Here is a 12,871-nt window from a genome sequence, read left to right as displayed (position 1 = left end):
AGTGCTTGTTGTGCACTTAAAAAAGTAAAACAAAAAATATTGTGGTAGTTATGGGATGTTCTCTGTTTTTTGCATGTTATTATTCTGTGTTCTTGGATACATTATTTCATTCAATAAAACAATATTTAGTGTATTGATATAAAAAAAGTAGGTTAATTTTCTTTGAAAACTGACAGGAATGAAAAAATTAACCTTTTAAGTACAGTTTTGTTTATTCTTTATTTATTGTTACAAATATAACAAAAGTCTAAAAATGAGAAACTTTTTATGGTTATATAAGGTTACATTAGGTAAAAGAAAGAAAATTAATAATAGAAAATTTTCACAAGTTGCACATATGAGCAACTTTCAAATAGTTCATGCATTGCATAATCAATTTGATGACATAGCTACACACTTGCCAAATGATTTGCAATTTTGTGGTAGGACTATTAGTTAGCAAATTTTAAAGAGTAGTAAAATAATAAGATTTTGGTATACACAGATGTGTATTGTGGTGAGTTTAAAACTATTTGGGATAAACAAATATAGTTTCATGTTACAATTTGAAGTCATTCTAGAAAAAAAAAGAAAAAGTAATGTAATTTTATTTTGAATTTTTTTCATGATGGTTAAGAGACCAGTCAAACTGACCCCCCCATATAGATTTAAGATGAGAAAATAACAAATAAAATACAAAGTTTTCATGAAAAAAGTTTGAAATTTATTTAGAAGGTTTTATAAATTACACAAAATAAAATTGAAAATTCTTAGGTACAGAAAAATATTTATAATCTTAACATGAAAATTACTTTCCAACTGGAGCATTAAATGCTTTGAATTCATATATTTATGGAGAAATATTTAATGAAAATTGTGATTGTGTGTCTACAAATTATTTAATGTTTGTTAGAAGCTTAATAATTTTTAGAAAGTTATAGTATCAAAACTCTAAAGGTCAATTTGGGGTCACAGAGTCAACTGATTCAGTTAAGTGCATAATGAGAGTGTTAACACTGCACCAGCATTTTTTTCTGAACATCCCTCATGATACTGGTTTTCATGTTCAACCTGAAACACATTCTGCCAAGGGCACAAGAAATTGAGTTTGTCGGATATGTAGTGTTATAGTGTAAACAAAGTTTTAGTTACTTGTGTTTTAAGTTATATGTATGTAATTCCTAGTATTTGAGAATAAACTGTTATTTCTTTCAGGACAACTTATAACTAGTGAATTTAATTGTTGTCTTTTTTTGGATATATATGTATTTCTATCATTTACTGGCTTGGCATGTTTACAACTTTTTCTGTATATTTTCCTACTTACCACAACTACATAAAACCAGAAAAGAAACAAAATGACTTGCCAAGAAGTTGAAGCAATATTGAATGAGCTTACCCAGTCTAAGGATGGGAACGTAGACTATCTTCGTTTGTGTGCTTCCATTATTTCTGTTGCAAATCAATGCCAGTATGTAGCTGAGGGTAACATTTCATCCATTGAAGCTCAGAAAAGAGTAAACTCAAGGACATTTACACGTAGACCAGGTTAGAGGTTTAATTTTATTTTTGGTAAGAATATAATTTTATTGTGAATGTGCAAAACTCTAATATTAACAGTATAATCTTGATTTTGTAGTGCTTCCACTGCCCAGCCATCAAAGCAGTGTGTTGTTGCCAGGGGTAGGGGCAAATAGGATGTCACATTGTATCAACAGAAATATTTCATAAAAGTCTCTAGAGGTTATGATTTCATTGTATAGGTCACTGATATTAGGCCACATTCAGAATATTGTGTTCAGTCTTCAGCTCCTTATATTAGGAAAGATATTTTATTACTGGAAATGGTTCAGAGAAGGGTTACTATCATTTCTTTAATGTTCTTCTCTTCTACTTGGTTTTGTGAATGGGCCAATGTTAGTTTCTTTGTTGCAGGTCAATCACATTTCAGTTTACTCTACTTGCTTCTGTGTTTTGTTCTTGTATCGTCTATGTTATTTCACTTGTTCTCCATTGCTCATCCTCCCTGCCTTGCTTTTTTCCAGAATTGGAACCTCAGCATTGTTTTTATGCTTGTACTCCTCCACCATTTGCCCCATTGTTGTCATGTTTGTTGTATCACTGTTCTTTGCTGTATCTGTTCCTGTTATTATCGACATGTGATCTTGTCTTTCCTGAATGTTTGCTCTATTTTGTTACATAATTCCTGACTATTTTTTTATGCTGAAGACTTCAGCTGCTGTATGATTGTCTTTACCATTTTTGATTAATTCAAGGTTATTCAACTTAATAGTGTCATGACTCCCAAAAATAGGTAACTTATTAAAATTAATGCCTTCAGTTATTACTATTTTTGATTATTGCAACTTTCCAAGACTCATGAGAAGAATTAATGCATTGCATTTTGTGGAATTAATGAACCTAATTATTAATCAATTATCAAATTCCACTACTTGCTCAACTATAGACAATATAGCTTCATGGATATTTGGTGTTTCCCTTATATTTATTCTTTTTTTGGAAATTATTTTTTGTTCATTATAATAAAATTAAGATATTTCAGGGCTATTGTTTTAGAAAGTGTTGTTTCTTGTAATATTTAATTTTTTATTGTAGTGAAATATAAAGTAAGTTATAGTTTTAACCCTAGTACTCTTAATTAATTTTTGAGCTTGCTAAACAAATTAATTTCATCTGCAAATAAGAATATTATTGTGTTTTATTCAGGGGCATAGATTTTTTACACTCAATGGGGGGGATGATTTTTGCAACCACTTATGTGGACTGTTCAATTTGCAAATTGGTAATCTCTGATTACGTGAACCTGAAAGCTGTAAACATGCAGTCACAGAGTAATCTTGTTGCCATGATACTTCAAGGTTTCCATGTAGGTTTGTATAAGTGAGGTGTTGTGAACAGTTTTCAAAATGTTGATAGAATAAAGACAAATGTGTCACAAATTAACTGCCACATGAATTTATTCCTGCACACTGCACAGTATAAAAGATGGCCATTATACTTTACAAGGTTACTAATAACTCTCTTTGCATTAATTACGTTTTCAAATATCAATAAAATTAGTAATTACCCTTGATAAATTTATATCTATTGAAAAACTGTTCATGTTGTTTGATAAAAATAATTAAAATGTCTTTGTGAACTCTTGAAAATTACACATCAATACAGTGTAGCACATAATTATTCATACTTTTCATTGAAATAAGATTCATTTAGTCCTCTAGTTTACATGTTCCCAAACGTAGACCTCCTTTGTGATGATTTGTTTATGAATTCTTTCATAAGCTCTTCTATATTTATCTTGTCGACCTCATCTTTGTGAGTGTGACAAACTGCCACATGGTTGAAGCAGCACTGAGACATAGTTGACCTTAACCACGTCTTCAACTGTCTTAATGCAGAAAAGCTACGTTCACATTTGCAGCTGTATACTGGACATACAAACAAAATTTTCATGAGAAGAAACACTTCACTAAACATCTGCTGGCTTGTTTCATGCATTTTACAGTAAGCATCCTTCGTACCTTTCAGAGATACTGCTTTTGTTGTTCCTTTGAACATGGGCAACTGAAACTCGAGCCATTGTGCAGAGATTTCTGGATAGAAGTTTATAACCAAGTTGTCAAACTTGCTAGATGTGATCATGTTCTCAAGTGCCAGATATTGCCTCAAGTCATTGTTGTCTGCATTGAATCTAGTGGTCAGATGTTCTATGACTGTGTCTACAAATTCAAAATATTGGCTTCTGTAGTAATCTCTAGCTGTTGCAGAATGGTGTGTTGAGCCATCACCTGTGATCTTTCTGGGGGGTCTGCGAATGCGTGGTAGTTGGTAGTTCAATAGGCACCAGATCTAGGGAAGTTACTTTTTTCTCAGCTTCATCAAATATCTTGGTGTAATTTTCCTCCATTCGCAATACTGCAGTTGCTCAACTGTCATTGCAGATGCTTCAATCATGCCAGATACTGTCGCTGATTTTGCTTGGAATGCACGGTTTAGTTCCTCTAATGCAGCTAATGGATGCTGAGCCATCGACAATCCTAAAACTGTCTCTCCTTTGTCAAATCTGTCCAGCAGACCTCGTGCTTTCACTGCTACATCTGATTTTTCATTTGCTAATTAGTTTGCATTTTTCCTACTGCTTCTTTTTTCTGTCATATAGCTGGACAGTCACTGGAGTTACATCAAGTGAACCTTCTGGAGATATAGCGAATCTGTGCTGAGAGGAGGATTGGTGTTCGTTGAATTTCTTTTCTGCCTTTTTCCAGTTGCAAAAACCAGTGGATATGAAGGTATACTCCACTGGTCTCTCCAATTTCCCTGTAAAAAGGCCTCTATTTTCCGCCTTGGCACAGTGAAAGAATATGACTTTTTGAGTCTGATTGTCGAAGTGCAGCCATAGGAACTCATCAAACCACTTGCCCTGGAAGTTGATATTTTGAGATTTTCTTTCTGTCATGGTATTAGTTATGCGTCTGGATGATATGGCTTTCCACATTGTATCTGTGGAGTGTCAGATTTTTCATTACTGCACAAACTTGTTTCACAACTATCTGGTGGTTCATGATGTGCAATAGTTGTGCAAGCATTTTTAGACTTTTCTTCTGATGAACATGGTATTTCCTCTGTATGGCAAGTTGATATTCCCCTGCTTGAGGTTGTTGGATTATCTACATCTTCATTGCCACTTGTAGTACCAGTAATTGGTTTGCAGAACTGTCTAATATCGGAAAGTTTCAGACGCTTGCTTGTCATAATTGAATCTGTTTCCCAGATGACTCAACAGGCTAAAATACAGTCTTTATTGAAAAACTTTAATGTACAATGAACGAAGATAGAACAGAATGGAAGTAGGACTGAACTGTACAATGTATTTAAGTCGAATGAGCGAACCTCACAGTGACTAACGAGCTGACTGACCGCCTGGGCATTGTTGAGACAATAATGTGTGCTAGTTACAACACAAGTAACTGCAAGTTTCTCAAATTGTTAAACAACCACAAATATATCATATTCCTGTTAAAGCTTATCAAAAGGCAAACACGTTGTGATATAATGTCTATAAGCACGTCTATTAAATAAAAACACCTAAACATAAACTAGCAATACAATTAGAGTAGAGGCTTCAAGCTGTTGAAATTTCTCTTTTTGTGTTCTAATTATACAAGAAAATGTAATATTTTTACTATCTATGGTAAGAGAATATATTGTTCTTTTACCATAAAGCACCAGCACTTTATTAGAGGGTGGTGATAATCTGAAATTTCATGGATTAATGAGGGCCACAAACACAAGTTTAATGAGCCTGTTGTAAAATTGAGGCTCAGACTAAAGGGAGTGGATGGGGGAGATGTAGAGTGATTCTGGATCCAAGCGGCCCTAACCTGTCATTAACTGTATGCTAAACGTACACTATGGTCAGTGGCTTCATCAGCTAAGTTGTTCGACAATAAAACTAGCTAGACATGCATCAGAACATATGGTGTAGGAAAACTGCACAATATACACATAAGATTGATGCAGCTACAAGCTACAAATAGCCTGCTAGATCTAGATCACAGGAGTTTATGCTTGGGAGTAATATTTTCGAATTTCATGCTCTGTTCAATCTGTTGTGATGAAAATTTTACTTAATCTTACACTACGTACAAGACGTAGGTAGATTCTGTGATAGTACTTGCAAGTCTTGCATGTATACATAGGCCTACTGACTGATACTTACGAACTATCTCTTAGATCGAAAAGCTTAGAAGCACGCCTATATTAAAGGTGTACATTTTGGCAACTGAAAAAGCCTACATCTAGACCTAATTATGTAATTTGATTGGTAAGAACACAAGAATCACAAGAACAAACACATAATTTGTAGGCCTATGATGCAATAAAACAATTCAACAGACCAAACTGTATGTACCATACCCCTACCTAAAATGAGGGGGATGTATCCCCCCATCCCCCCAGGATCTAAGCCCCTGGTTTTTTTATATTCTGACCCATGTTATCACCAATTAAGAATAGTGCCTTCTATTTTAAGTGAATACTCGTTTGATATAGAGAGAGTTTTAATTACAGTTATATAATTTCTTGACCTTCCTAAACTTGATGTAAATCATATTGTCACACTTAAATTTATTCATGCGAGTTAGTTACAGGTTAACCTATGTACTCTTTTGTTTCCAACTACTGGATTATTTGTGATAATTATCTTTCTGTTTTTCTTCACCTTGTTTTGATCTTTTAAAAGTAATTTTTGAAATACCTTTGATTTCATATAGCAGACCTTCTCCAAAAATTCATCAATTTGCAAAAAAAACAAACCATTTTTTTGTGTGGAAAAATATGTTGCTACAAATTTCTTTAAAATTTATATAAACATTTGATATTAGGCAAATTAATTACTAATATTGGCTAAATACAAATCCACCCTATAGTCACCAGTATTTTTGTTTTTAAAATATACAATAAACCTTTAGTGATCTTTGGTAAATTAAATAAGTTGATCACTAATCAATGAAAATATGTTTTACTATTATAAGTAATTATAATACTGTTTTTATTGAAAGCGTACCATGATTGTAATTAAGTAGCCAGTTAACCAATTTATTTATGTGTATTTTTAGAATAAGCTAACCAAAAATATAAAAATAACATAGATGATAAATTTAAATCATCAAAATATTTTGCAGTTGCCTGTCATACTTACTAGACTTATTTGATTTGATTTGTTGAAAATAAAATAAACTTCATGTTTACAAATATTCCATCTTAGTAAAAAATAAAAACAATGTAGTTTTAAACAAAGAACCAAACATAAGGAATCTCCATTTCTCTGTTTCATACCACTTTAACTTTGACTTGTTTGGAAAGCTCCTTAGTTTTCATTACTGGTTTGTCATATCACTCGGCAAGTTGTGACTTGAACAAATGTATTTACTTAATCCACTTTGATTACACATTTATAAAGATCATCACAATAGCTCTGTGATATTTTAAACTAATCTTTTGCACCTGTAATGATTTAAGGTTGCCGTAGTAAAGGAGTTGGATACTTATGTAACTGAGAATATTATAACATACTTTGGAAATTTACCTTACATAATATCAGCATTTTTTTAGACTTAGTTTGAATTGGATTGTTTAGATTCTAAATGTAATATCCCATATGAAAGTTTAATGACTCAGACAACACCATGGAAGTTTTTCAGGGGTGGATGAATACTTTTCCAAGGCACTAAATGTATCTTTAGATTTTTCAAAGTTAGGTTCCTGACTGTGAATAAACAACACACTCCTAAATGAGTCACTGAATATATTCAATGCTGCTTTCTTATGATGCACAATATACAAGTTGGGCAATTAAATTAATTACTAATGACCAGCAATAACATTAATCAGTGACAGTTAAACTAATTAATCAAAATTATGTTTATATCAGCTGTTGAAATCAGTGTATCCAGTTATTAATGTTTTTCATTATTCCACTATACATGTTAGTTGTTAAGCAAAAAGTATATAATTGATAGCTGGGAGTTCCTTGTTGTTTAAGGATCTTGGATACAATTCCTATTGGCACTAAATTTGCTAATTTGATACCCAAGAAAGCCTGGACTGATCCTTCATTTGTTTTATAATTTTTGCTTTATGCATTCCATAATCACATTTAGACAAGTTTTTAAATTTAAAGTCATTGGTTTAGAGAGACCAGTATCAGATATGTTTTTTTATAAATTTGTTGATCAGTTACATTTAGTACCTTTTGTTCATGTATATATTGTTTGATATTTTTTTTAGATAACAATGTATTTATGCCTTAGAGTTTCTGACTTCATGCATTGTTTGTAAATCTAAATATTCTATTAACTTTTGCCATGTTTCTCAAAATTTTTCAGAATTCTGTGAGATTCCAAATGATGATTGATCATAGTTAGATAACAGCATAGGTACAAATTATTTTGTAGAATTAATTTTATTAATATAGTGTGTGTTACGCTTTCACAATTAGATTTATGTGTTTCATTTCTGCATTTCATAACTTTAATGAAGATGGAGTTAATTTACTGAATAATCGCATTTTGGATATGCTCTGTCAGTCTGTAGATGTGAAAGGATGTTTGTCAATTCCATTTTAAGTTACCATTTAACTTAACATCATATAACTGTAAGTTAACATAACAATTTGATTTATTAATCTTTGTACAATATATCTTTTAAAAAATTTAAATAATATATTAATAACCATTCTTTATTGTATTTTTTATGAAATAAAATTTTAAAAAGTTATTGTGTGGTGAATTTCTTTTTAGTTTTAAATTTAGAAAAATAAACTACTTTTACCCTTTAAATAATAGAAAACATTTCATCCAATGTTTTACTATTGTGGCTGAACAAGGGCAAGAAGTACAAAAAAAGTGATTAATTTGAAAATGTGTGTTAGCTTTATTTTACTTATCACATACACATGCATATAGTTTGTTGTAACCAAAATAAAAAAATAAAAAATGGTGCAAAATTTAATCCCAGAGTACAGGCTATAATGTGGGAAATAAAATATATCCTAGGTTTTGGAGGTGACTGAAGAAGTATGACCAACATTGAGGTGGGGATATACCATATAACAGTCTTAACATCCATTTGTCAGTCTCACAAAAAAAGAAATAAAATAAAGGAATGGCAATAGAAATAAATTTTTTTATACAGAGGAGCAAACAACATTTTAACCTTCTTTGGTCATCATCAGATTTACAAAGAAAGAAAGGTAACTGACCAGAAGCTGATCACATGTTTGAAAGGGGTTGTGTAACTGAGTGTCGGAATGTAGAGGGCATACTTAGATGTTTGAATATATAATTTTACATTATTTATTTTATTATTATTATTTATTATATTATTTTTAATATAGGTATAAAGGTGTTCCTTTGTATTGGTTTATTTTGGGCTTGAGTTGTTGTATAAGTAAGGCTTCTTAATTTTGCATTTGTTTATGTTTGTTTCTTTATTTAGTATTTGAGTGTTTTCTGTGGTTATGTTGTGTTTATTTGACTTGCAGTGTTCTAAAACGTGTGAAGGTGACTTTTTATGTTCTTTGAACCTGGTTTCCATTTTTCTACTTGTTTCTCCAATATAGAAGTCGTGGCAGTTATTTCATTGTAATTTATAAATAATGTTGGTGTGGTGTTTGTCAGTGTAGTTTTTACATAGTATAGACCTCAGTTTTGTGCCTGGTTTTTGAATAAATTTGGTATTAACTGGAATGTCATATTTTGTTACTAGTTTTTGCCAAATGATGGTTATTTTTCTGCTGATGTCGGAAATATATGGTATGAGCAGAATATGGTTGCATGATTTTTTTCATTCATGAGATATATTTGCTTTTGTTGGTTGATTTTGCTTTCTGTCTAGGTGTGTGCATATAATGTTTTCTATGGTTTGTGGAGGAAACTTACTGATGTTGATAAAGCATTGTTTTATTTTGTCTAATTCATCATTAATTTTATTTGGTGAGCATGGTTTTACAGCTGTGTTTATTTGGTTTCTTAGTATGTTGAGTTTTTGTTTTGTTTCATGTACTGAGTCCCAAGGAATGTATAGTCTGGTATGGGTGATTTTTCGGTGGATTTCTGTTTTAACGTATGTGTCGGTTCTTGTAATTTTGAGGTTAAGAAATGATATTTGATTGATTTCTTCTTGTTCACATGTGAAGTTGATGTTGGGATGTATAGAGTTAATGTGATTGAAAAAATTAAGTGTGTGTTCTGTAGATATGAATCCTGCAACTGTGTCATCTACATATTTGTACCAGTATAGTGGTGAATGTAATGCTGTGTTAATTGCTTGTGTTTCAACTTGTGTCATAAAAATATTGACTAGAATTGGTGATACTGGGTTGCCTGTGCTTAGGCCATTTGTTTGTATATAGTTGTGGTTGTTGAACATGAAGTTTGTCTTCATCGTGGTGAATTCTATGAGGGTTGCTAATTGGTTGCTGGGAATATCTATAGATGGGTTAGGGTCTCGGATATAGAGTTCCAAGGCTATCTTGCAGGCTTCAGCAGTTGGAACTTCTGTAAGGAGGGATATAACATCGAAACTGGCCATTAAGGCTTTATGATTAAGTTGATTAAGATTAGACTTGAAATTAAAAGAGTCTGATGAATGAGCTGGCTGATGTTACTTATTTGAAGAATGCCCATGCTATGTATTAACCAAGATTGTAATTAAACGATTCATATGTGGACATTATTGGTCATAGTGGACAATCTGACTTATGAGGTTTGGGGATGCCGTATATTTGTGTGCGTGAGTTGGTTTTGTGTAGGTAGGAATAAAGTGTTCGTGAAAATGTGTTGACTTTTTTCATTTTTAGTAGTATTTTGTTTAGTTGCGTTTCGTGTGTCTTCATTAGATTTGTGTGTATTAGTTTAAATTTGTAAGTGTCTGATAGGATGTAAGATATCTGTTTAAAGTAGTGCCAAGATGTTAAATGATCTTATTCACAACTAAAAATAGTTATCAGAATTTTTTAATAAAGTTTCTTTAATTTTTTATTTACATTTATTTAATACATTATTATCTTTATTACAGAATATATTAATAATTTTATTTATAGTTTATTAAATCCATTCTGTATGGTTTTTTGTATTAGTATTTCAACATTACTGATAAAATATTGTAATTTATTACAGATTTTACAAAATCTGAATAATTGTGAAGCTATAATGGTTGTAACAGAAGGATATGGTACATTACTATTAAAATAGGGTAAACCACATATAGGAAAAGCAAATTATTTTCTTTTAACAAAAATATTTTATTGATAACCTTATTAGTTATTTTAATTTTTAAATCTAAATAATGTACTTCTGTATTAGCTATCAAAGTATTTTAAGTTTCTAATTCTACTGGATAAATAGTGTTAGTAACATTATTTATTTGAGGATATTTTATACTAATTGCATCATCTATATATCTGTAAGTTAAAATAAAAACATCTGAGTTTAGTAGTTTTCAATAAACCTGCCCTCATGAAACTAAAGATATAAATTTAGTATACAAGTAGAGTAGTTAGTCCCCATTGGAACTCCTATTAGTTGTTTAAGAACCTGGTTATTGAATAACATATAATTATTGTAAATACAGAAACTTGATATAACTTTTATGTTTTTGGAGCTAAATTTTTTTGTCCAGTTCTATGAAAGGATAACACAACTGTTTTATTAATGAATGTTTTATTTAACTCTTCAATATTAATATTCTCTTGACATATATATATATATATTTGTTGAATACTTGTATGTTTTATAAATAACAGAAAATTATAAATTTATAATTATTCACAGAATCAAGTCGTTCTAAACGTGCATTGGATAAAAGTGATTCACCAGATAGTCAATGCCTTTCACCATACAAGAGTGATTCAGATGACAGGTTAGAGTTTCTATCACCCCAAGAAAGTTATCAGGATAGTCTGTGTCTTTCGTCAAGCCAGAATGACTGTCGGGATACTCCAGTACTTCTGCTAAATCACCAGGTACAATTTTACGCAAATTTCTCATTTGGGTCAAGTTGTTTTCAGTGTAATATTAATTTATAGTATTTTTTTTATGTAAAAGTTAAATGTGTTTTAAGAATATCATAGAAAGAGAATTTAAATATCTTTTAATCATCTCAGTTCCAAATGAGTTAATTTAACTTAATTTAACTATATGATATATATTTATTATTATGAAGGCTGTTGGTATTAAATTTAAAAATTTGCCATTTTTCTTGGAATTTAATTTCTCTTTTAGTATTACATGTTTTAAATGCTCAGATCCATAAATAAATTTACCAAAAGTTGTCAAACATATATCTCGATACAGTATATCACCTTCACTCATATAAATAGCTATTCTTGTTCTTTGCTAAACTCTATATGCAAAATATTTTTTATGCATCATGTCACAAGCCTTCTTTATTAGAATTAACTGACTCCAGTGCATAATTCTAGCAAGTCATCATGCATCACCCTTCACCAATAAGAGTGCAACATAAAAATGGAATTCTCATGATGCATGTGACTTTCTGTATTCAGTTTTACAGAACTGTCACTTCTTTATCTTTTGTTAGCATATTCCATATAAATTTGATTATCTTGTTTGTAATAACCTCGAAACTTTTTGTGATAAGCCTCTGCTACTAACTAATATACTTTGAGAATAGCTATTTTAACCTTATCATAATTGGTGCAATCTTCTAGTGAAAGAGCAGCATAAACTTCTTGGGCTTTACCAGTCAAAACAATTTATAACAATAATAACCATTTTTGGTGGGCCATTCCATGGTTTGGGCAACTTTTTCAAAATATTGGAAGTATTTATCATCTTCATTTTCATTAAATGTTGATACTTTACTATATTAATCAGTTCAAAGCTGTCATTTTGTCTTAGTTGATCAGAATCTAATTTCCATTTCATTCAGCCTAATTTCTTTTCGGCTTCAATACAGGCTTATTCAGCCTTGAGATGTTTACTTTCTCATTCTGCTTAGAAATGGGCTTCCTCTTTCTAGGCTTCAATGTGGGCTTGTTCAAGCTTGATTTTTTTTAGTTTTAATTGGATTTCTTAATTATATTTATTGCTAAACTCTGGTTGACTAGTGGAGACACTAGAATATTCCCCTAATACTTCCTTAGACAAGAAATCATCATTGACTAATATTTCAACAATACACTTTTTAGTTTATTTTTCTCATTGATTTTTTTAACTTCTAACATTTTAGCAATTTCAAGAAATTATCTTTAATATTTTCATAATTGTTTGAGGAAGAATGATTCAAAAAAACTTTGATAATCAGACATGATCAAATCTTGTTGGCACTGATAAATATAAATTGAATT

At 30.9% G+C, this 12,871-nt stretch overlaps 2 protein-coding genes across 2 annotated transcripts in view; both read left to right on the top strand.

Moving 5' to 3' along the window:
- LOC143239841 (uncharacterized) overlaps positions 1–12,871 on the top strand; it is a 298,954-nt gene that overhangs the window by 49,811 nt on the left and 236,272 nt on the right. The gene's annotated exons all lie outside the window — the stretch shown is intronic.
- The window catches only part of LOC143236822 (EF-hand calcium-binding domain-containing protein 7-like), a 55,294-nt gene continuing 43,729 nt past the window's right edge, over positions 1,307–12,871 (top strand). Inside the window, exons 1-2 of the mRNA XM_076475424.1 lie at positions 1,307–1,527; positions 11,334–11,524. Of these exons, the coding sequence (XP_076331539.1) occupies positions 1,338–1,527; positions 11,334–11,524 (381 nt within the window). The 5' untranslated portion in view covers positions 1,307–1,337. The remainder of the gene's footprint in view (positions 1,528–11,333; positions 11,525–12,871) is intronic.

Source organism: Tachypleus tridentatus, chromosome 2, assembly GCF_004210375.1.
Source record: "Tachypleus tridentatus isolate NWPU-2018 chromosome 2, ASM421037v1, whole genome shotgun sequence".
Taxonomy (NCBI): Eukaryota; Metazoa; Arthropoda; class Merostomata; order Xiphosura; family Limulidae; genus Tachypleus; species Tachypleus tridentatus.
This window is presented reverse-complemented; position numbering and strand designations above follow the sequence as displayed.